Source organism: Oncorhynchus kisutch, linkage group LG26, assembly GCF_002021735.2.
Source record: "Oncorhynchus kisutch isolate 150728-3 linkage group LG26, Okis_V2, whole genome shotgun sequence".
Classification (NCBI taxonomy): domain Eukaryota; kingdom Metazoa; phylum Chordata; class Actinopteri; order Salmoniformes; family Salmonidae; genus Oncorhynchus; species Oncorhynchus kisutch.
Genome location: NC_034199.2, coordinates 43,330,493 through 43,355,996, shown reverse-complemented (window position 1 = coordinate 43,355,996; position 25,504 = coordinate 43,330,493). Strand labels below are relative to the sequence as shown.

General features: G+C 40.3%; 2 protein-coding genes across 3 annotated transcripts; both read right to left on the bottom strand.

Moving 5' to 3' along the window:
- Window positions 1-6,597: 6,597 nt before the first annotated feature.
- LOC109871079 (claudin-10) lies at window positions 6,598-8,324 on the bottom strand. The gene is made up of 5 exons (XM_020461901.2): window positions 7,958-8,324; window positions 7,583-7,744; window positions 7,410-7,491; window positions 7,138-7,245; window positions 6,598-7,029 (listed from the first exon to the last, which is right to left on the bottom strand). Exons 1-5 carry the CDS (start codon window positions 8,187-8,189, stop codon window positions 6,828-6,830), a joined length of 786 nt encoding a protein of 261 aa, XP_020317490.1. The 5' UTR covers window positions 8,190-8,324; the 3' UTR covers window positions 6,598-6,827.
- Window positions 8,325-12,986: 4,662 nt separating this feature from the next.
- On the bottom strand, window positions 12,987-23,964 carry LOC109871080 (claudin-10). 2 transcript variants are annotated; one of them, XM_020461903.2, is made up of 5 exons: window positions 23,566-23,964; window positions 14,532-14,693; window positions 14,372-14,453; window positions 14,162-14,266; window positions 12,987-14,059 (listed from the first exon to the last, which is right to left on the bottom strand). In XM_020461903.2, the coding sequence occupies exons 1-5, from the start codon at window positions 23,777-23,779 to the stop codon at window positions 13,903-13,905; spliced, it is 720 nt and encodes a 239-aa protein (XP_020317492.1). In that variant the 5' UTR covers window positions 23,780-23,964; the 3' UTR covers window positions 12,987-13,902. The 2 variants fall into 2 exon arrangements, with proteins under 2 accessions (XP_020317492.1, XP_020317491.1); XM_020461902.2 differs by lacking the exon at window positions 23,566-23,964 and adding an exon at window positions 20,582-20,954.
- Window positions 23,965-25,504: the final 1,540 nt, after the last annotated feature.

The window sequence follows — 25,504 nt, the reverse complement described above, 5'->3', positions numbered from 1 at the left end:
CCAATCCAGGAGAGACCCTGCTAAACATGTCTAGAAAAAACTCTGCTAAACATTTCCCAGGCCAGTTGAGACCCTGCTAAACATGGCCTAGGCCAGGAAAGAACCTGCTTAACATGGCCCAGGCCAGGAGAGACCCTGCTAAACATGGCCAGGAGAGACCCTGCTAGACATGGCACAGGCCAAGAGAGACCCTGTTAAACAAGGCCCAGGACCGAACCTGATAAACATGGCCCATGAGAAACCCTGCTAAACATGACCAAGGGGGCTGCAGTACCTGAGCTGACACAACTGACAGTCAAACTTTACTGTAAGAGAAATGACTATATAAATGTTTTCTGCCCTGGGTATACGCTATTCCCAGAGTAGTGCATGCAATATAAATAATGTAGCTAGGGCTGTGGCGGTCATGACATTTTGTTAGCCGGTGATTGGCAAGCAAATAACTGCTGCTGTCACCGTAATTGACCATTAATTAACATAAACATATTTAGCATTTCCGGGCTTCCACATATAGCCTACAAGCCATCGATGCAGACCTACCGTACACCCACCTGAGAATACTCAGCCTGGATTCAAATAAATAAATGTAGAACTGCAATTGCATTTATCTCTTCTTGCAATGTTATGAGGCTTCGGGCAGAATGGTAATACTAATGGAAAATCTGTCAGTGATTTTCACTCTTTATCCTTAATGGGCACCTGAAAACTGTCCCTGCTGGGCAGAAGGTGAGCTAACTAGCCATCTAATTTAACTTGGGTTGTACATGTAACTGCCAAAATAAAGGAAACATCTACAGTGGCTTGCGAAAGTATTCACCCCAATTGGCATTTTTCCTATTTTGTTGCCTTACAACCTGGAATTAAAATAGATTTTATAGGGGTTCGTATCATTTGATTTACACAACATGCCTACCACGTTGAAGATACAAAATATTATTGTGAAACAAACCAGAAATAAGACAAAAAAACTGAAAACTTGAGCGTGCATAACTATTCACCCCCCCCCAAAGTCAATAGTTTGTTGAGCCACCTTTCACAGCAATTACAGCTGCAAGTATCTTGGGGTATGTCTCTATAAGCTTGGCACATCTAGCCACTGGGATTTTTTTCCCATTCTTCAAGGCAAAACTTCTCCAGCTCCTTCAAGTTAGTTGGGTTCTGCTGGTGTACAACAATATTTAAGTCATACCACAGATTCTCAATTGGATTGAGGTCTGGGCTTTGACTAGGCCATTCCAAGACATTCAAACGTTTCCCCTTAAACCACTTGTGTGTTGCTTTAGCAGTATGCTTAGTGTCATTGTCCTGCTGGAAGGTGATCCGCCGTCCCAGTCTCAAATCTCTGGAAGACTGAAAAAGGTTTCCCTCAAGAATTTCCATGTATTTAGAGCCATCCATCACTCCTTCAATTCTGACCAGTTTCCCAGTCCCTGCCGATGTAAAACACAGTATTCTAGGGGTGATGAGAGGTGCTCGGTTGCGCCAGACATAGCGTTTTCCTTGATGGCCAAAAAGCTACATTTGAGTCTCATCTGACCAATGTACAATCTTCCATATGTTTGGGGAGTCTCCCACATGCCTTTTGGCAAACATCAAATGTGTTTCTTAGTTGGCTTTTTTTCTGGCCACTCTTCCGTAAAGCCCAGCTCTGTGGAGTGTACGGATTAAAGTGGTCCTATGGACAGATACTCCAATCTCCGCTGTGGAACTTGGCAGCTTCTTCAGGGTTATCTTTAGTCTCTTTGTTGCCTCTCTGATTAATGCCCTCCTTGCCTGGTCCGTGAGTTTTGGTGGGCGGCCCTCTCTTGGTAGGTTTGTTGTGGTGCCATATTCTTTCAATTTTTTAATAATGGATTTAATGGTGCTTCATGGGATGTTCAATGTTCCAGATATTTTTTAGAACCCAACCCTGATCTGTACTTCTCCACAACTTTGTCCCTGACCTGTTTTGAGAGCTCCTTGGTCTTCATGGTGCCGCTTGCTTGGTGTTGCCCCTTGCTTAGTGGTGTTGCAGACTCTGGGACCTTTCAGAACTGGTGTATATATATATACTGAGATGTGACATATCATGTGACACTTAGATTGCACACAGGTGGACTTTTTTAACTAATTATGTGACTTCTGAAGGTAATTGGTTGCACCAGATATTATTTAGGGGCTTCATCGCAGGTGAATAGATATGCCTGCACCACTTTTCTGTATTTATTTATTCACATTTTTTTAAACAAGTTTTTGGGAGATTTCACTTCACTAATTTAGACTATTTTGTGTATGTCCATTAAATGAAATCCAAATTAAAATCTATTTAAATACCAGGTTGTAATGCAACAAAATAGGAAAAACGCCAAGGGGGATGAATACTTTTGCAAGGCACTGTAGATACGTATCTTAATAGGGGGTTGGGCCAACACGAGCCGCCAGATCAGCTTTAATGTGCCTTAGCGTAGATTCTATAAGTGTCTGGAACTCTACTGAAGGGATGCGACACCATTCTTCCACAAGGAATTCCATAATTTGGTGTTTTGTTGATGGTGGTGGAAAACACTGTCTAAGCCGCAGCTCCAGAATCTCCCATAAATGTTCAATTGGGTTGAGATCTGGTGACTGACACACACACACACACACACACACACACACACACACACACACACACACACACACACACACACACACACACACACACACACACACACACACACACCCTTTAAACCCCCTTTGTTCTTTTGTCACTGAGATTTCTGCTTCTACTGTAGCCATGGCAGTGCAAATGCATTAGGTCCATGTGTTCCAATAATTTCCCATGGGATGTACTGTACTATAGACTGAGCCGTGTCCACTGGACAATACTGACATCTCCTGGCTGCTGCTGCTCCTTCATTTTTCTATTGAACAAGTCACTTCCAGAGAGTGTTCATTTATATTGACATTACTGACCACTTTAATAAAACCGCTCTCTGCTTCATCCATTCTCCCCTGCTTCAGGAGTAGATTCCCTTCCCGAATTCTGACTTGTTGGAAGAGTGAGATGACTGAGAGGTGAGATAAGTGTGTTTTTTTCTACTCTACACAGACATTCATTTATTAACAGTATTTCATTAACAGTTGTTTATTAACTGTAGTTTAGGGCAGCGCACAATTGGCCCAGCATCGTCCAGGTTAGGTTTTGGCCAGGTTAGGCGGTCATTATAAATAATAATTTGTTCTTAACTGACTTGCCTAGTTAAATAAAGGTTCAATAAATAAAACATGTAATTTTTTAACGGTAGTTTGTTGTCTCTATAAGTATATGGTGCACTCACCGGAGTCTGGTTTGAGTTGAACTACTTTACGATGGACTCACCGATATGAAGTGTAGTTTGAGTTCAATGACATTGCTCAGGCCATGTAGTTCTTTCGGTCTCCATCTGAGGATGATCTAACACAAGCAATAGCAAAACAAAACAAAAATATGCTGAACAAAAATATAAATGCATGTATAGTGTTGCATGTATAAAAATGCATTTAAATGCATGTATAGTGTTGGTCCCATGTTTCATGAACTGAAATAAAAGATCCCAGAAATGTTCCATATGCACAAAAAGCTTATATCTCTCATATATGGTGCACAAATGTGTTTACATCCCTGTTAGTGAGCATTTCTCATTTACCAAGATAATCCATCCACCTAACAGGTGTGGCATATAAGAAGCTGATCATTACACATTAAACATCATTACACAGGTGCACCTTGTAGTGGGGACAATAAAAGGCCACTCTAAAATGTGCAGTTTTGTCACACAACACAATACCACAGATGTCTCAAGTTTTGAGGGAGTTTGTAATTGGCTTTCTGACTGCAGGAATGTCCACCAGAAATATTGCCAGAGAATGTAATGTTAATTTCTCTACCATAAACTGACTCCAACATCATTTTAGAGAATTTGATAGTACGCCCAACCAGCCTCATAAACACGCCATCTGACCACTTCGTTGGACCACTTCTGTATTGAGCATGTCACTGGTACTTCATGTTTGAGTTTCTGCTTATAAGCATGAATCAGGAGGATAGAGTTACACTTAGATTTGGCAAATGGATGTTGAAAGATAACTCTGTATCTGTTTCTGTGTGTGGAGTAAGGGTGATGTAAAGTTTTTTACCCTCGGGTGACTGCACAGGTGACAAGCTGGTAGAAATGACTTAAGACGGATTTCACTTTCCCTATATTAAAATCACTGTCCACTAGGAGTGTCGCCTCTGGGTGAGCGTTTGCTTGTTTATTTATGGCCCTGTACAGCTCATTGAGTGTGGTCTTAGTGCCAGCATAATTTTGTGTTGGTAAATAGACAGCTACGAAAAAATATAGATGAAAACTCTTGGTAAATAGTATTGTCTAAAGCTTATCATGAGGTATTCTAACTGATGCAAGCAGAACCTCAAGACCACCTTAATATTAGAGATTGTGCACCAGCTGCTGTTAACAAAGAGACACAAACCCCCCCCTTCAGCTACCTGACGCTGTGGTTCTGTCTTGCCGATGCATAGAAAAACCAGCTAGATGTACACTACCGTTCAAAAGTTTGGGGTCACTTAGAAATCTCCTTGTTTTTGAAAGAAAAGCTCATTTTTTGTCCTTTAAAATAACATCATATTGATCAGAAATACCGTGCAGACATTGTTAATTGTTGTAAATTACTATTGTAGCTGGAAACTGCAGATTTTTTTATGGAATATCTACATAGGTGTACAGAGGCCCATTATCAGCAACCATCACTCTTGTGTTCCAATGGCAAGTTAGCTAATCCAAGTTTATCATTTTAAAAGGCTAATTGATCATTAGAAAACCCTTTTGCAATTATGTTAGTACAGCTGTTTGTTCTGATTTAAGAAACAATAAAACTGTCCTTCTTTAGACTAGTTGAGTATCTGGAGCATCAACATTTGTGGGTTCCATTACAGGCTCAAAATGGCGAGAAACAAAGGACTTCTGTCTGAAACTCATTAGTCTATTCTTGTTCTGAGAAATGAAGTGATTCTTCGAAGTAGCCACTCTTTGCATTGAGGACAGCATTGACTGGTTTTCCCTTTGTAATCCGTGATTGTCTGTATACCCTGCCACATACATCTCGTGTCTGAGCCATTGAATTGCGACTCCACTTAGTCTCTGTACTGACGTTTTACCTGTTTGATTGCCTTACTGAGGTAAAAACAAAACAATCTTGAAGCACGGATTCCAATTGGTCTTGGAATAGACCTTAGCACAAGTACTTCCTGGGTTACTTCCTGTTCAGGGGAAACTCCGTGAATCAGGCATTCATGGTCGAATTGCCGCAAAGAAACAACTACTAAAGGACACCAATAAGAAGGAGATACTTGCTTGGGCCAAGAAACACGAGCAATGGACATTAGACCGGTGGAAATCTGTCCTTTGGTCTTTGTGAGACGCAGAGTAGGTGAATGGATCTCCGCATGTGTGGTTCCCACCATGAAGCATGGAGGAGGAGGTGTGATGGTGTGGCAGTGCTTTGCTGGTGACACTGTCTGTAATGTATTTAGAATTCAAGGCACACTTGACCAGCATGGCTTCAACAGCATTCTGCAGCAATACACCATCCCATCTGGTTTGTGCTTAGGGGGACTATAATTTATTTTTCAACAGGACAATGACCCCAAACACACCTCCAGGTTGTGTAAGGGCTATTTGACCAAGAATGAGAATGATTGAGTGTTGCATCAGATTACCTGGCCTCCACAATCACCTGACCTCAACCCAATTGAGATGGTTTGGGATAAGTTGTACCACAGTGTGAAGGAAAAGCATCCAGCAAGTGCTCAGCATATGTGGGAAATCCTTCAAGACTGTTTGAATAGCCTTCCAGGTGACCTCATTAAGTCTGTTGAGAGAATGCCAAGAGTGTGCAAAGCTGTCATCAAGGCAAAATGTGGCTATTTTGAAGAATCTCAAATTTAAAATATATTTTGATTTGTTTCACACATTTTTGGTTGCTACATGATTCCATATGTGTTATTTCATAGTTTGGATTTGATCCTTTCTATTATTCTTCACTATTAAAAAGAAAAAGCCCTTGAATGAGTAGGTGTGGCCCAACTTATGACTGGTACTGTATATTTTATGGACGATGCACCATGCTTCCTTGTTGACTATATGACCAAGTGGCACAGATTACTGTTCAATTTGAGAAGGACGATCCTCCTTCACCGCTTTTGCCCATTCACGTCATTGACCATAGACAAATCCACAAATAGTAAAAATATATATATATATATTTGGCACACCAGTTGTGGGTCACTCTGATTGGACCATTTGTTGAATCCCCCCCCCCAAGAGTCGAGCCATGGCAGCAGAAAAGTAAGCAGTAGCTGCGTGTCATTCAATGAGGGCCAGAGGCTGTGCAAAGTGCACAACTGTAGCTCAGTCACAGTTCTATTTCATTGTGAATTAAAGTCTATATCACAAATTCAATATTTGCCTCTGCTGTACCCTAAACTGATGATGATTGATTAAAGTTAATCGATTGATATGGGGGTGCAATGGAAATCAAGTATGAGGTTAGGTAGTATTTAGGTTAGGTAGGGTTTCATGACTAAAAACATGATCATTTGTTTGTGATCTTTTATTCACTAATAAAATGCAGGACAATACAAAGCAAACAATGGATAAAAAAAATGTAAGAACACAATTGTCAAACTTATAAGCTATGGAGCTATTATTAAATTGCAACTTCACTAACCATTCATTCACAGTCCCTCACAGTTTAAAGCTTTACACAGCAATATGGAGAGAATACAGAATAGCTTATTATGTCAAACTGTAGGCTACTTGAGCAGGTCACACATACACGTTCAAACTGGAGAGTGTCTTGCTACTGCTCCCACTTCTCCTAGTCTCACTGCTGACTCTGCTGGTCTTGGACTCCCTGCTCTCTCCCCCCTCTGTGAGTGCTGTTGACACCGGTCTGTACGTCTGTTTAGCTGGAGTTGCCACGTCGGCGTCAGGGAGCTTGTAGACAGGCATCTGTTTATTCTTTGAGCTGTGAAAGGTTGGAGATCGAATCATCATTAGATTCCCTTTATTATGTACATTCATTGAAATCTAGAGCATGTGATTTCTTATATGAAATGCATAGAAAAAAACACACCTTGATTGACATGCTTCCTTCCCAGCAAAGACACTGCAAATGAGGCCTCCAATGACCAGTAGGGTGGAGCCTCCCCAGCCAATGTACACAGCTACACCGATTTCAAATCTGTCAAAATGAGACATGAAGTTGTCCCATGCATTTTCACTGTAAACACCTTACCATCCCTTATACCATAATAATTGTGAAATATTTTCATATATTACTGAATACAAAATCTAAACCCATTTTTAAGCATTTTATCTACATTAGAATTGATAAGTGTTACTCACTTTTGTGCCCTGAAATTGGGATCCTGAAATTCCGCTCTTATTTTGTTTCCATAATAAGAGAATGCAATCATGGAACACAACCCTGGAACAAGACAACTCGACTGTTAGACTTCACCCAGGAATCCAACAATCAGAATAACCACATGAACATCAAGAAAAATACAAATGTTTACCAGACACAAGATAGTTCATCCCTCCAGCAAAAGTCACTCTTGCGTTTGCAACCTCAGATCCTCCTATCTTAGTGCACTTCATTCCGACTAGGACCAGAATGGCCCCGAAGAATCCCAAAATAATAGAGATGATGATCAGAGCCCGGCACATATGGATATCCCCTGTCCAGGAGGAGGAGGAAGGAGGTCATGGTTTGGTCATGATAGTTTAAATTCACTTCTGCACAATACCTCATCCATTGTTCCACAGCCTTATGGTACCTGGGTACAGTTTCCTCTCGTCTCTCGAAGAACCTACTGCAGGTGTTTTATTATTTTGACATGCTGTTATAATTTAAAAAAAGACTCCTTCACCCACTTGAATTCTTCACTTACAGTTGAGTCCGAACATCGATGGGATACCCTTGCAATCGGATACTCCAGTTGAATCAGAAACGCAATCCTTCCAGAGGTTGGAGAAGTAGTTTGAACTGGTCAGAACGATGCTTTCCACCTCAGACCAGGTCCATATCTCAGTGGGCATTGTAGAGCAGACCAGGATCCATCCACTCACACAGACCACAAAGCAGCCAATCTCCATGTACATTACTACTGTCCTGTAATTCATGGCTGCCTCTGTGTGTGCAAAGACAACGGACAGGAGGGAGGAAAGGTGGCAGTAGAGCTGTCGCCTGCTCCTGTCAGAACCCAAACGGGGGAGAAATGTGAGCTAGTGTGGAGAAAGACGGCTCACATTCTACCTCCACCAACCCCCGCCCCTTCTGTCTTTGTGTATATCATCACACCTACTTGCTCCACACTGATGGAAGAAGATGGTGTTTGCTGACCCATGCCATGTTTGTTATTGGTATAATATCCAGGATCCTACCACCATAAAGTTAGTTTTGTTTATGCCTAAAAACACAGCTTGTGTTCATGTTATCGTCATGATTTTCCATAGAGGTTTCAAGAGCCTGTACTGTATGTTTTACAAAATAGTAAGGTGACCGCAATCTCTGCAATAATGACTCCATTCTTGCTATTGCATATCGAGAGGTTTATTTACATCAATTTATCAAAAACATATACAATTTCAAATACTACATACAAAGATCACCTTTTTTTCAACCTTAACTAATCAAGTCAGTTACCAACAAATTATTATTTACAATGCTGCCCTATGGGACTCCCATTCACAGTCGGGTGTGATACAGCCTGGAATCGAACCAGGGTCTGTAGTGAAACATCTAGCACTGAAATACAGTGCCTTGGACAGCTGCGCCACTCGGGAGCCCCTTCTAATGTCTTGCTAGCATAGAAACTCATTATTTTCTGGGTGCATCAACCATACAGACAGAAAACGGTATGTGTGAAGTTTGTAAAGGAAAACTCAGACGTCAAAGCAATATACATTGAACTGAAAAGACAATATCAAAGTATGTACCTGGAAAAAAAACTATGTTCATAATTTTCCATAATAGACTCCAATGGTATATGTGAACGACTGCCTTTATGTGGTCTTATTAGCTACATTTGAAATTATGTTTTTGTACATTGGATAAAAGCAGAGACATAGAGCTACAAAATGGTATATCATACACTACATTTGAGGAATAATGGGAAATCAATTCTGCTTTGAAAGTTGATAAACTTGGAAAATGGCCTTTGAATGTTGTGCTACCTACTGGAGAGCCCTTCTTTGTCTTCACCCATTCAGCATCGTTCACACCTTCTTAAGCTTTAGCCCCACCCATCTCTTTAAGGGTTGATCCGAGCGTTCTGTACTAACAACAGCAGTCAAGCACCCCAGCTAACTGCTAGCTATTTCCAAACACAGCTCACTGACCATTTTACTCGCCCTAGTGGGGCTGGTTAAGCTGTTATCCAGAGCGTTGGTGACTGCAACTGTGCTTCTGGCAACAATTTATGTTTTTTGCCAACGTTTACTGACACCAGCCATATTCAATGGGTGTTGAGCGTTCATAAATGTGTCAGTTATTCTGCGTTCTGTCACACTCAGACGAGAGTGCTCTGAAATTGGAGTAGATAGCCAGAGCAAATTTACCAGCTACATCTATCAACGGTTGTCAGTCACATTTTACACTGCTCAAAAAAATAAGGTGATATTCTCCTCAATGCCATTGGATGAACCCCGGAACATATTCCAGTCTGTGCTAGCGAAACAGTCCTGTAGCATAGCATCTGCATCATCTGACCACTTCCGTATTGAGTGAGTCACTGGTCCTCCCTTTAGTTTTTGCTTATAAGCTGGAATCAGGAGTATAGAATTATGGTCAGATTTGCCAAATGGAGGACGAGGGAGAGCTTTGTATGCATCTCTGTGTGTGGAGTAAAGCTGGTCTAGAGTTTTTTTTCCTCTGGTTGCACATGGGACATGCTGGTAAAAATGTTTACACTGGTATTACTGTGTAAACCTAGGCTTTAGTGTCTATCTCAATGCATGGAAAATAGCTTCCACGCCAGTCACCAAATGCTTTTGCGAATGGGAGGAAAAATTAAGGACAATGTTTAAGTTTAATTCAATAAGAGAAAAGCTGTGAAATGCAGAGTTGAAAATAAAGATAAGGAACGGCCAGGAAAACAGTGTTTAAGAAAGATTTATTGAAGTGGTAAAAGAGAATGATAGCAGTGAATACTATGTGTGATGATTGTGAAGTGTGAGGCGCTATACAATTTCAGGACTGGGACATCAAATAGGCCTATGACACTTCAAGGGAGCTGTAGCCTACTGTTCAGATGGGTTGAATGGAAACTGAAATCTGAATGTAGGTCTATAACCTCTCACATATCCTTAATATTAACTCCTGCTGAATTAAGCATTTCTTGCAGTAAAATGATACACCAAATGTATTTGTTGCAGATAAGGACCGTCTGTAGAGGTGTTATCTTTATCAGCATCATAAAAGCTGATAGTATTTCAACCACATAAAATATGCATCCAAGCCACACTGTTATCTTATCAGACACATTTTGGGTCATTTTCTATTTCCTTAAAACCGGTTAAACTCATGTCATTTGGATATTTTGAAGAGAAAATCTTTCTTTAACTCTGGGATAGGCGCCAGTTGGACACCTGTCGACAACTTCCGGTGAAATTGGAGGGCACGCAATTCAAATAAATAATCATAAAAATTATGGATATTAAACATCTAGGTATATAGAAGTGTCTTATATCGGTTAAAAGCTTAAAGTCTTGTTAATCTAACTGCATTGTCCGATTTACAATAGGCTTTACAGCGAAAGCATGCCATGCGATTGTTTGAGGATGGCGCCCCACATCAACATATTTTTCAACCAGCACATGCTTCGTAAAATGACAAATAGCAATTAAATATTCACTTACTTTTTGAAAATCTTCCTTTGATTTCCAATCCAAAGGGTCCCAGCTACAACATGCATGGTCGTTTTGTTAGATAAAATCCTTCTTTATATCCAAAAACGTCAGTTTTGTTGGTGCCATCGATTTGAGTAATCCACTCGTTCAATATACAGAGAAAGGAATCCGAAAAGCTACTGCTAAACTTTGTTAAAACAAGTTCAAATATGTTTCTATTTAATCCTCAGGTACTCTAAAATGTAATTAAACTATAATATTTCATACAGAAAGAAGTATGTTCAATGGAAAAGTAAAATTAGCAAGTGGGCGTCCTCTTCGTGTCACGTCCTGACCTTAGTTCCTTTTTTATGTCTCTGTTTTAGTTTGGTCAGGGCGTGAATTGGGATGGGCATTCTATGTTGTGTATTCTAGGTTTTGTATTTCTGTGTTTGGCTTCTGTGTTCAGCTGTCGATCGTTGTCTCTGATTGAGAACCATACATAGGCAGCCTGTTTTCCCACTATGGGTTATGGGTAGTTGTTTTCCAACTCTGACTCCCAGTACCAAAACTCAAAATCCTTCCTCATTTGGGAAGAAACAAGCCTGAAACCTTGAACATAGACTGTTGACATCTAATGGAAGCCATAGGAATTGCAATCTGGAGCTGGAATTGCATAGGACCCATAGCTTTCCATTGAAAGAGCATGGGCTCTCAAAAAAACCCAATTCCGGTTAGTTTTTCTTTGGATTGTTTCCTACCATATCAATTGTGTTATAGTCTCATACATTATTTTAAAATTTCTACAAACTTCAAAGTGTTTTCTATCCAACTGTACCAATTATATGCATATCCTGGCTTCTGGGCCTGAGTAACAGGCAGTTTACTTTGGGCATGTCAGTCAGACAGGAAGTGGAGAAAACTAGACCCTAGCTTGAAGAAGTGTTAAAAAAAATAAGTACAAATTCCCTGGTCCCCAAAAGTCTTTGTTCTGCGAAAGAAGCAGAGATGACAAGGAACTTTACCGATGTCATATAGATTGAAGCATTTATTTCATTCTATCGATTCATTAAATGATTCTGCCGAGCAAGGGTTTATTTAGTCCTCTAGGGCAACATATAATGACTGAAGAGAAGCTGCATGTAATTACAGACAAGTTGACAAACAAATAGACTACCAAAATGTAGGAAATTCTCAGCAGAAACATCTAAATTAGGCAAAAAACTAAAAACCCTGAACCCTCTTCAAAAAATAATTTGGCCATCTCTGACTGTTGTCTGCAGCACATTTTCTATGTTTGCGGTATAGGGTCGGGTGCGTGCCTTTCATATATATCTGGGGAGGTTACAGCTGAGTTATTAATAATTGCAGGCGGGTGCGGGTGAACAAACAGATCACCCACGCACCACTAGTGTGCTAACCCACCACACTGCTCCTATATGAGCTCAGGACACTGCTGCAGGATGTCTATGCTTGTTGTGATATCAGGTCTCTCTGGACTGGATGACATGATGTGTATAGAGGAGAGTGTCGATATGGGCTCTGTGTTGAAACCATGGTGGAATCTGTTTACTGTAAACTGTAATGAGTATGGCTCCAACAACACTGACATCTTTGAGTTGTGCCTGTTTAATCAGTTTATTTAATTATATAACATTCCGAAACAACTATTATTATAGAATGTCTATATTTAGTGTAAGAAATGTACTAAATTGTATGAGTGACATAATTTTACATTTTTGTAATTTAGCAGACACTCTTATCCAAAGTGAGTTATGGTGAATACATGGGAATCAAACACACAATGACCACATAATAAGGACCACATAATAATAATAACAATAATAATAATAATAATAACAATAACAAGAATAACAATAATAATAATAATAATAACAATAATAATAACAATAACAATAATAATAATAACAATAACAATAATAATAATAATAACAATAATTATTATTATTATTATTATTATTGTTACCTTTTCTTTTTACGGGGAGAGGATTCATTCAAACAAGCAAAAAAACACATGATTTTGTTATAGGCTAAATAAAAAACTAAATGATTCTCTGAAATAGGCACCCGTTGATTTTTAAAATTATTTATTTTAAGACTGTCATAGGACTGTAAATAATGTGTTAACAAAATATGTGAGTTACTGTAAATGGATAGCACTTTTACACATACTGTACTGTACATACTGTACTGTACATACTGTACTGTACTGTAGTTTAAAGGTTATGGTAGGTCAAAAACATGACGTGTCCAGAAATCGTTTAAATGTTTTGTCATTATTGATTAACAGCATTTTAAGGAGTGTCTTAAAATTAAAGAGACGTTCAAGAGAAATAGCAACTCATATACACTTTAATGTCAAAGACAAAATCTATTCAAGTGTATACAAAGTGCTTCGTGTTGATGCTCTATTGTAATGTGTGCTCTCACATGTTGTATTTTTCTAATTAATAATACATTTAATTTCTTGCATGAAAAAAAAGCTAAGGGATGGAGAAATGTAACCACTCCCAAATTCATAGACAGAGCTATGGATGACTGATCTTTAATGATAACAAGATTATAGTTTTTTACCATGTTTTGAGGCTGGGTTCTGATGGGGTAATGACAGCTGAACTAAGCACATGAGGCACTCAGAAGTTATTTTCTTCAAGACGTATCATTCATTTATAAGTCCAAAAATGGATGGAGCAACTGCAGATTGCTCCTTTGACTTCTGTCACGAGAATGTCAGACAAAAAATATCAGCTTATCTCTTGTGAACTAACAAAAGGCTATGATTTCCATTAGACTCTGAATGGAAATTAATTCCCTTATAAATAGGTGGACAGCAGGATCCACTCCAATATCCAGTGATTTCTCTCTGGGCAATCGTGATTTGTGACACAATGGGCCAGCCAGTCACGTAGCACATTCTTTCTCCCCTTTTAACTGGAGTGGCGATGAGTCTTCCTCTGTTCAAGATCTGCATTTTCCCTATCATCCCTTACACATAGGCATTCTTATCAAAGTGCTGTGCTCTGGAGGAGCTGCTGTATTTGGGTGGAGGCCGCTGGCTCATGGGCTGTGCATGCCCTCTAGGGTGGGAAGAGACATGGGAGGTGGAGGCAGGTCCTCCGTAGGCATAGCCTGTGCGACTGGAGCTGTGAGAGAGAAAGAGAGAGAGACTTAGTGAAGTAAACTGATCATGTAATTTACCAAATGTCAATTACATGTATGCACATCATCATTGATGTGTGACTCACCTTCTAGTGGAACTATCTACTACGGAGAAGCAGAATATCCCCCCTCCCAGAACACACAGGATAGATCCTGCCCAACCAATGAACAAGGCAACTCCCAGTTCATACCTGGAAAACAGGAGACCGGTTAATGAACAGCAACATTACTTCATCCAGGATCATGTGAGTCACTCCAATGTATGTCTGGTCCTATACGTCAAATTGGTTACTCACTTCTGAGCAACAAACATGGGGTCAAAAAACTCAGATGTTATTCTGTGTGCGTACAGGGAGCATGCGGACAACGAGCAGAGACCTGCAGAGAGGAAAATAACGTTCAGTTCTGCATACTACGCCATTATTGTACATCAACGGCTGTGACATGTCAAGTTACCGCTGAGTATGAAATTGACCCCGGCGAAGCAAGCCATTCTGGCTTTGCTTTGGTCTGATCCCCCAATCTTGGTGCACTTCATTCCAACCAGGGCAAAGACGGAACCAAAGAAGCCCAGGCAGACAGCAGCGATCATCAGACCCCTGCAGGCCTGAATATAACCTGGAATAAAGAGCACATACCATGTGAGATATATGTTACACACATTTAGACAGGGCCGGCCCGCTCATTAGGCAGCTAGGCATCCGCCTATGGCGGCAGATTGAAGAGGGCTGCATTTTCTGATCTAAACTGACCAAGAAGCACCTGCAACAACACATTAAACCTCACATAATTCTGCCCCAAACAATTACAATGTCTCTCTCAACCAGTGGCATATGAGCTTTTTAAGTGAGCGCTGATTCCGCCCTGTGATAAGCAGTGCCCAACTTGTTGAAGGAAAAAACGCCTCTCCAGGGTGCTGTTGAAGAGACGCATCGCTGCAACGCTCCACCAACATTCCATCCCAAAAAATGATCTAACATAAATCATGTACTGTAGCAGATATAGCATATGGTAGAAATAGTATATGGCCTTTTCTGTAGCCTACAGGCTGGAGATAAAATGTATGACATTGTAATGAGACAGAAACGTTTTTACATCGTGCGGGTTTCTCCGATCAAACAGCCTGATCTAAATGGTGCCCAATCAAATAAAACGTGCTCACATGTTAAAACAAACATATCCTAATAACAGGTCAGATTAAAATTGACAATACGGAATGGACAATCAGGCTACAATACTTCTGCATTTCCAACTGTGTAAACGCATTGCAAATGGGTTCAGGATAACTCCTCCTGATTAAGTTGGGTAGCTGATATTCAGAGCTTCAATAGCACAGGAATTAGGACCAATAAAGCCAATGCAACAAACTGTTTTACAAACGATGGGCCTACCACATGGATGGGCATTTCTAAAATTCCATTGCGAGCCGACATGGTAGGCTACACCCCAGTAAGCATGGACAGACTCTGACTTCTTTTATACGATTCATTTTGGTCCTGTCCAAACCGTCCGTCTTTTTTTGTGCAGATGTCTGTGTTTAGTTCAGATTTTGTCCGGTCTGGACCAGCCTTGATTTGGCCCAAACATACATGTCTATAAAATGTATTTTCAACTTTCATTCAGAACCCGAAAATGAACATGATTTCAACGTCAGAAAATGTGTATTTTCAAAGTCTGGCAAAATAATTATTTTAGACATCTTTTCAAGTAAATTTTGCTTACTGGAATATTCTAGTAGAGGAGGCAATTTTTGGTCTCGCCTAGGGTGGCAGAATGGCCAGGACCTGCGCTGTCTTTAGGCAATGCTTCTTGATTTTATGTAGACCTATAGTCAGCAAAGTCTATGGTTCTAAGCATTAGCTAAATGTCCCCCAGCCATTTCCTCCATTGCCCTCCACATCTCGTTCCACTCACAAACCATACAGGATCACAAGACCTTAATTGGCTTGGCTAACTGTGGAAGCAACTAATTGGTTCAGTATGAGGAAACAATCATTTGTTATGCTAAGGTTCTCAAAGTCTTGGCATTGGAGCTGCCTTTGAGATGTGATTTACAGGCACATATTAGCTTGGTGGTTAACCCCTGAAACTAGCCAACCATGGAAAATCAGCCCCAGGCTCCCAGTAAATCTAATTTATAGCCTCCCATGATGTTAGGCTAAACATTGACATCTCTGAAGGTAGATGAGTTATCCCTGGGAGAACACTTGCATTGTGACTTCCCCACAAATCTATTAGCACTGTCAAGCTCCGAGCACTATATCTTTCCAAGTAATGAGAAATTGGTGGCGCAGTTACAGTGAGGTGGCGGATCCACTGACCCTCAACTGAGACCGACGATGAAACACTGCTAGTCTGCAGACACTTTTGTTAACGTCTATGAAATCTAATACAATCCATGTAACACGTGTGTACAGCTAGTCCCATGCCTACTGAATGCATTGAGATGTCATTGCTTGATCTACTGTATCAAAAAGTATATATTTACACAATGAGGGCGTTAGAATCACAATCATTTTCTGTTTGGTTAAGGCAAAACTGAATCGGGTTGGCTTAGAATGTTGACAGCGTGTAAGCTATATTTATTCTCCAATGTTTATTGAAAGCATAAGTCAATTTGCACAATGAGCATGTCACGCTGGTTTCAATGATTCGGGAGACAAGCGTGCATAATGAAAGTTCCTGAGGGATCAGTGACAGTACCAACCCCCCGCCAAAGTTGTGGCAGTGTCGGACGGACTAGTAGTAGTGGTGTCGGACGGACCATTCCCGTTGTCTCCCTTAATGGTCCATTACTCTGTCAAGCTGGTATCAATGATTCGGGAGACAGGCGTGTGTAATGAAAGTCCCGGAGGGATCCGTGAAAGAGCACTTGTTGTCTCTTAACCCTCCTCTTGTGTTCCGATCGAATTGGACCAATTTACAAGGTTTCTCTCTGAAAAATGTAGTTAATTTAATCTGATTGTCATAATGTTCCATGACTTTGTCCACACAGGGCATCTGAACACACAAAATACATTTAGATGATTTTCATTAAATTTGGGTTGTTTTATTTCACTTTTGTACACCTGTGGTGTTCCCAGTCAAAAATTACAGGTCATTAGAAATGAATGGGTGAGACTACAATTAGTGTATCAAATTGAGTTCAGGCACATGCCCATTCATCAGATGGACACACTTCCTCTCCCAGACCCCCACATGCATGTGTGTTTGAGCACACACACACACCTGCCTCCCCTTCTTGGCTTCCATGGCAACCCCCACGGGAATCTTTCACCCATGGGAACCACACCTGTTGGAATTCTCACAAACAATCGCAACAATGTTTCAATAATATATAGAACTTTCCTCTCAGCTCTGGTATATAAAGCTTTTTTGAGGCCTTGCTCACAATTCATTCTGTGGCAGCACAATGACCAAATGATATACTGTATGTGAGGCTCTTGGTCATATCTTTGATCATGACACTGGTGAGGAGGAGAGAGGTCAGGAAACTGACAGTGAAGATGCATTAGAGGAGGAAGTGTCAGAAGTTGAAGAAAACACAGAATATGATCCAGACCAAGAGACAACCGATGTGGAACCATCCATTGATGAGGAAGAGCGCCCTGCTGAGATTGTTGTTACATTCTGGTCAAGGAACGGGAATTTGTCGTGGTCTTCATCCCCATCTGAGAGGAGAGGTCGGCTGTCGGCTGAAAATGTTATCAGGGTGTCCCCAGGGCAACGAGATACGCCATATCCCGGGTTGATGACATAACATCCTGCTTCGAACTGTGCTCTGTGCTAACAGAGTCAATCAAAATTATAGTGATAAACATGACCAACTTGGAGGGGAGACGCAGTCACAAAGACAACTGGTAGGAGGTAGACCAGACACACGTCCAAGCATACGTGGGTCTCTTGATTTTGACTGGTGTGATTTATTTATTTTACTTTTATTTAACCAGGCAAGTCAGTTAAGAACAAATTCTTATTTTCAATGACGGCCTAGGAACAGTGGGTTAACTGCCTGTTCAGGGGCAGAACGACAGATTTGTACCTTGTCAGCTCTGGGGTTTGAACTTGCAACCTTCCACTAGTCCAATGCTCTAACCACTAGGCTACCCTGCCGCCCCAGGTCATGTGTGTACAGATCCAGAAACTAATCTGCCACCAGTTTATGGGATACATAGTCTGGTCGGGCATTTTTTCGTGCCACTGTGTCACTCCAGACATTTCACGTGGTGTCCCAGGGGGGTTATCTTCAACAACTGTGATACAAAACCAGACCGCTGACAACAAGACAAGCTGGCAGCAATCAGAGAGGTTTGGCCCAGTTGGTGGAGCACTTGCCACTCATCTATAACCCAAGCCCAGACATCACAGTGGATGACCGTCTGGTCTCTTTTAGTGGAGGCTGCCCATTCTAACAGTACGTGCCAAGCGAACCTTCTAAATATGGAATAAAGATGTGGGAAGCATGTTATTCCAGGACACGTTATGCCTGAAATATGCAGGTTTACACCAGGAAACCTGCTGACGGTGTTCCCGAAGGGAACCAGGGGAAGCGGGTGGTCCTGGAAATGACTGTAGGTCTCCAGGGGAACAACATGACGTGACAATTTCTTCACCTCATGTGGTCTTTGTCAGGAGCTGCTCCAAAAAAAATATCATAGTGGGGACGGTCAGAAGGAACAAGCCTTTCCTCATTGCCTTCACCGATACACACACTCTTGTGTCCTAGTGCCCGAATGTGCTCCTGATGACAATGCACAGGGATGCCGCTGTGAGTACCAGGGAGGACGGGAAGCCCAATGCTGTCCTGTATTACAACAGGTACAAAATGGGGAGTTGACAACCTTGATTGTTACTTTTTATCTCATGTACTTTTTGTTCTATTACCAGATTAGTTTTATCTGCACCATAAAAATAAGACATGTTGTTGTTTGGTGAAATGCTCATTGAATTTGTGAACATTTCTATTCATTTGAATATGTTTTAGATGTGATAAAGTAAAACAGCACGTTGATGTCATTTTTCAAGTTACTATGCAAGACATGAAGTATCACTTGTACGTACTCATTATTTTATTTAGTGATTGTTGCGCTTTTGCAGGTTACTGGCACGTACTCTTGTAAGAGAATGACGACACGTTGGCCCATGGTGATGTTCTTCAACATCCTAGATGTGTCGGCCTACAAGGCGTTTGTGGTTTGGATGGAGGTGAATCCATCTGGAAGCAGGGATTCTTCAAGAGGAGACTATCCCTAGAAGAGTTGGAGAAAAGCCATGGTGGCACCCCTCATTCAAAGGTGCCAACACCTTCCTCCAACAGCATCTTCAGCTGAAGCGATATACAAGGGCCAGAAGCAAGATCTACGGCCGCCAGAAACAGAAGATACAGAAGGAAGAGGTGAGATCTGTGTGCACCAAGAGATGTCAAAACGAGCATTATGTTCTATAAATGTAGTACATATATTTGCAAGGCACATGCAACAACCACCGCGTATTGCACAACATGTGCATGAGAGCACATAAAATGTAACCATCGTTGATTGACAGATTCTAAAGATTTTATTGTTTTTTGTTATTGTTAATAATACTGTTATTTCTACTGTTGTTCTTTAATGTGTTCAGACATTAATTTTGTAATATGGTAAAGTTTTCATGTGTAGTTTTGTGCCTATGTCGTTTCTTTACAAATAAAAACGTACTGGTCTGTTTTGACCAGGAACACAACATATGTTATTTTGTGCCACAATTTAAACATATTATATAGTTCCAAAACAAATGTTAAACTTTGACACAAAGTAGTCTGTGATAAATAGCACAATATGTTTCATCTGAGTATTTGTTATAGTCAAAATAATATATTATGCTTTTTTTTAAACTCAGAAACCAGTTGTATGAGCTCAGTTCAATGAGGCCTACAGGCAATAAATAGCTAATATAAGTTCAAAACTTGTAATGTTCACAAGAACCTAAATTGATTAAAAGAATATCTAAGACAACATTAGGTGATAATATCTATATTATTATGGATTTACAATCAGCTATAATGGGGCGGTCATTTTGGACTGGGAACACAGAATAAATTAACATGAAGGAACACAACAGTAGGGTTAAATACATTAGGGATGACCAGGGATGTTCTCTTGATAAGTGTGTGAATTAGAACATTTTCCTGTCCAGCTTAGCATTAGCATTAGCATTAGCATTAGCATTAGCATTAGCATTAAAATGAACGAGTACTTTAGGGTGTCATGGAAAATATATTACAGCAAAAAGTACATAATGTACTTTAGGAATGTAGTGAAGTAAAAAGTTGTCAAAAATATTAATAGTAAAGTATAGATACCCCCAAAAAACAACTTAAGTAATACTAAAGTATTTTTACTTAAGTACTTTACACCACTGCCAATAGTCCAGTAGGCCAGTAGGACATTAGACAAGTAAACCAGTAGGCCAATGTTGCTAAACAGAAACTATAACACACAATGACAAAAAAAGTACTTTGAGCAGACCGTCCAGTGCCAACATAGATGGAAAGTCCTTGCAGTTGGAGACTCCTGTTGAATCAGTGACACAGGCCTTCCACAGGTTGGACCAGTAGGTAGCTGTGGTGATGACCGTGCCGTCCAGAGAGGACACCTTCCAGTAATCCGTGGGTATGGTGGAGGAGATCAGGACCCAGCCAGATGTGCTCAGAATAAAGGCCAAAATCTCTGTCACCATGTCACTCATCGTGTACAGTACACCAGCGCTTACTACTGAAGTTGGTGAGAAATGCAGAGGTCACGGAAAAGTAGCGATGTGACTGACGGTCCACTGGCCAATGAAGCTTGTTGAAGACAATCTCAGGCATGGGCTCTGGAGCAGTAACTCAGGTTAAATGGCCATGGTGGGATTGATGGTTAATATGTTCTGGAATGTTTCCTATTCATCAAGGAGGGGTTTAGCCCTAATTGTCAATGACTGACCAATGGTATCTAGCTTCCTCCACCCCCTCACTTCACACACATCACTCACTGTGATAGAGTTGATGGGGGTTAACTGTACAGAAAGGTCAAAGGTGGAGGATGCACTGTCATGATGTGTCAAAATGTGTCATGATGACTTCATATATGATGCCTCACATAACAAGAGGATAAATATACGTGATTCAGAAGATTTCGAACTTCTAGGCCTAGAACTTAGATGACGTAGCACAACCAGCCTGCACATCTCAAAGGGGATCATCACATTTAGCATGGGGGACATGTTACAGACACTTTCGACTCTGTTGTCGTAACAACCTGCTCATAGGGGAGTTATTAAGTATTAAATAACAAGAAAATGTGACCGAAGGTTAAAAGTAGAATAATACTGATCACTCATTAACCTGCACCATGGACTGATGCTTCAGAGAAAGAGAGAAAGAGACATAGAGAGAGATGTCATTCAATGACATGGTAGTTAAAAATGAAGTATCATCACATCTGATTTGACAAACAATGGGAAGGAACTAGTTAACAAAACAGGAAAGAACTATTTAAAATAACATGAAGGAACTAGTTAACAAAACAGGAAGGACTAGTTAACATAACAGGAAGTAACTAGTTCACATAACAGTAACGTACTAGTTAACAAAACAGGAAGGAACTAGTTAACATAACAGGAAAGAACTATTTAAAATAACACGAAGGAACTAGTTAACAAAACAGGAAGGACTAGTTAACATAACAGGAAGTAACTAGTTCACATAACAGGAAGGAACTAGTTACCAAAACAGGAAATAACTAGTTCACATAACAGGAAGGAACTAGTTAACAAAACAAGCAAACAAATGGCTATACATAGTCATAGATCCTATAGTACATAGGGATACAGAAGGAATACTTTCTTCCTAACTATTTTTTACAGTTACGTCAGTGGCCCATCTAGTGGTAAACTATTGTACATGTGCACAGTTTCAAACACCACCACATGAGGGAGTTTTGAGAGATCAACGTGCCCTTGACATACACAGAATGCAGCCCAAAAAAAGGCAGTATCAAAAAGCGCTACATTTCTTAAGTCAACGTTTCCAAAGTAATGATCCAGAAACTTGGCATATGATGATTGCCTGTGTCACTGGGAATGTATCCTTTATAGCCTCTGTACTTTGGGACAACAGAGAGATATCATGGTGTCAGTTCCCTTTTCAATGTCCTCAGAAGAGATTGAACGCAGCTGAATAATATATCTCAGCAATGTTATAACTACAATTACTAGTTCTTCTCAACCAAGCCTATAATGGCCACTGCATTTGGCAGAGCTATGTCTCTATTTTTACATGTTGTCCTGTACACTGGCACGTGCCTCATACAGGAGCCACTGTGATTCAGTACGTATACCGCCTGCTCTCTCAGTCTTTCCTGAGGATTACACATTGGCCATGGCAAAATGCTGTGTCATCACCTGGAACACAAATATGTAAGAACATGAATTGTTCTTATAGATTATATTTAAAGTTCCACAATGTGATCAAATCCACTAGTGGTAAACTAAATTTAACAAATATAACAAACTGTAACAACTGTCAAAACACTTTCTGTCAACGAAGAACAACATGCTCCAAATGGAATGATCTGATACCCTCCAAAATATTTTCCACAAGATAATGCATTTTTATCTGACAATTTGCATTCACAAAATCAGTGGCATTAAAACATACGCGTGAATAAATTATATTTAAGAAAATATCTACAAATGGACAAGGACTATTGGATATACGAATGTTGCAGTTTTGTGTTACAAAATGTTGCTGTTTCATTTTAGTTTCTTCTTTTTGTAGAACGCATCACCTGTAGGCGCAGGTTTATTAATGAATAAAATGCATATTATGCACGTATCATATGATTGTCAGTCAATTCAATTTAATGTACTTAACAACTTTTGCACAGTATGATCATACGGATAAGACAAGAGCATGAAACACAGTAAAGAAAGAATACTCGTGAACCAGGATATTTTTCATTCTGTGAACCAGGAGGTTTTTCATTCTGTGAACCAGGAGGTTTTTCATTCTGTGAACCAGGAGGTTTTTCATTCTGTGAACCAGGAGGTTTTTCATTCTGTGAACCAGGATGTTTTACATTCTGTGAACCAGGATATTTTTAATTCTGTGAACCAGGATATTTTTCATTCTGTGAACCAGGATGTTTTACAATCTGTGAACCAGGATATTTTTCATTCTGTGAACCAGGATGTTTTACATTCTGTGAACCAGGATATTTTTCATTCTGTGAACCAGGATGTTTTTCATTCTGTGAACCAGGATATTTTTCATTCTGTGAACCAGGATATTTTTCATTCTGTGAACCAGGATGTTTTACATTCTGTGAACCAGGATGTTTTTCATTTAGTGAACCAGGATGTTTTTCATTTAGTCAACCTGCATAAAATAATGCCACAGGTCGGTCCCTTGTTGGTTGTCACCTTACATGATCTCTGTGTGATGTGGATGGAGGGACCCTCCTCACCCTACCTTCCAGTTTGAAGATAGTGTGGTGTGGTCTGCAGTGCAGGGCTCCAATGGCGTTTCCAGCACAGTTATTCCACAGTCCCTGGAGGACCCATGTGGCCGTGATGACAGAGGAGGCTCTGCTGGTGGTCCTCCATTCGTTGGACAACGTGGCGCAGAAGGTGGCACCAAGCCCAACCAGGCCGCCCAGGAAAGCCAAGATCTGGATGCCTGACATTTTGGAAAAGGGTGAATTTAAAGTTTTTTTCAAAGTCTTTCAGCAGATTAAAAAATGAGAAGAAATGAAATGCCCAGGCGAGCAAATTACACAAGGGACATGTGTTCATCAGAGATGATTTACACTGAGGACATCTAGTCTCGCACCATTTACTGAGCAGAGGGATGGACAGAGTGAAAGAGTAAATGAAGTCAACTGACAGTTAGTTATTCAGGCAGCATTTGAAGAGGTTTTCCTTTTTTGTATATTTTGTGCTCACCAGATTTGGTCTAGTGTCATATTAACATTAAAGAAATAAAGGACTAATCAGTAAGCCATAAGACAATCAGCAATGTGACAAAGTTCAGTTACTAGTTCAACTATTCCTGTTTACAGAGTTGGCCAACTTACGATAAAAATAAAAATAATTTTTACCTTAGAGAAACTTTGGATGTGCTATAAACTCAATATTGTACAATGTACATGTGTGACACAAATACCCCCCCCCAAAAAAAATGTGTTCGGGAACAGGAAACAGGAAGCTGTAGACACGTACCGCAGCAGTTGTCCCAAAGAGTAATCTCCCTTTTTGTGTACTGACATCTGAACTCGACCGTATCTCAATGTATTTGACCTTTAACCTATACTCATCTTACCTAGAGTGCTTCACCCCAATACTATCGAATGCAGTGAGAATGTTTGCAGTGATACTTTATTTGACCCTGTTGGTCATGTGTGAAAGTTTGAACATCTTGGCCATGTTCTGTTATAATCTCCACCCGGCACAGACAGAAGATGACTGGCCACCCCTCAGAGCCTGGTTCCTCTCTAGGTTTCTTCCTAGGTTCCTGCCTTTCTAGGGAGTTTTTCCTAGCCACCGGGCTTCTAAAACTGCATTGTTTGCAGTTTGGGCTTTTAGGTTGAGCTTCTGTATAGCACTTTGTGACATTGGCTCATGCAAAAAGGGCTTTATAAATAAATGTGATTGTTTGATTCTTTATTTGCCACTATGTGTACAGTATTGAAGCTACAACTAGCTAGGAGGGGAAGCTGTTTAGAGCGGGGGACAGGGTTAGGAGATCTGCTAATCCACCTGTTAATTGTTAAGTTCAAGCCTGTGGAAAATAAAGCTGCGTTCATACCTTAACACCTTGACTTATTCCACGTTTTGTTGTGTTACAGTCTGAATTCAAAATGGATTAAATATGTTTTACCCATCTACACACAATAACCTATAATGACAAAGTGAAAACACGTATTTAGACATTTTTGCAAATGCATTTAACATGAAATACATTTATCTAATTTAAATAAGTATTCACACCCCTGAGACAATACATGTTAGAATTACATTTGGCAGTGATTACAGCTGTGTGTCTTTCTGGTTAAGTCTCTAAGAGCTTTACACACCTGGATTGTACAATATTTACACAGTACTCTTTTTTTAATTCTTCAAGCTCTGTCAAGTTAGTGGTTGATCACAGCCATGTTCAAGTCTTGCCATCGCGTTTCAAGCTGATTTAATTCAAAATTGTAACTAGGCCACTCAGGAACATTCAATGTTATCTTGGTAAGCAACTCCGGCATATATTTGGCCTTGGTGAATTTGTCTCCCAGTGTCTGTTGAAAAGCAAACTGAACCAGGTTTACCTCTAGGATTTTGCCTGTGCTTAGCTCTATTCTGTTTATTTTTATCCTAAAGATCTCCCTAGTCCTTACCGATGACAAGCATACCCATAACATGAT

What these genes read in the sequence shown, in the direction of transcription:
- LOC109871080 (XM_020461902.2), bottom strand. Translation starts at nt 20,801, where the DNA reads ATGAGTGACATGGTGACAGAGATTTTGGCCTTTATTCTGAGCACATCT. An exon ending in CCCATGTTTGTTGCTCAGAA is followed by an intron (nt 14,267 to 14,371) that starts GTGAGTAACCAA and finishes CCTGTTTTCCAG; the next exon opens with GTATGAACTGGGAGTTGCCT. An exon ending in GTAGATAGTTCCACTAGAAG is followed by an intron (nt 14,060 to 14,161) that starts GTGAGTCACACA and finishes TCTCTCTCACAG; the next exon opens with CTCCAGTCGCACAGGCTATG.
- LOC109871079 (XM_020461901.2), bottom strand. Translation starts at nt 8,189, where the DNA reads ATGAATTACAGGACAGTAGTAATGTACATGGAGATTGGCTGCTTTGTG. An exon ending in CCCAATTTCAGGGCACAAAA is followed by an intron (nt 7,246 to 7,409) that starts GTGAGTAACACT and finishes TCATTTTGACAG; the next exon opens with ATTTGAAATCGGTGTAGCTG. An exon ending in AAGGAAGCATGTCAATCAAG is followed by an intron (nt 7,030 to 7,137) that starts GTGTGTTTTTTT and finishes AACCTTTCACAG; the next exon opens with CTCAAAGAATAAACAGATGC.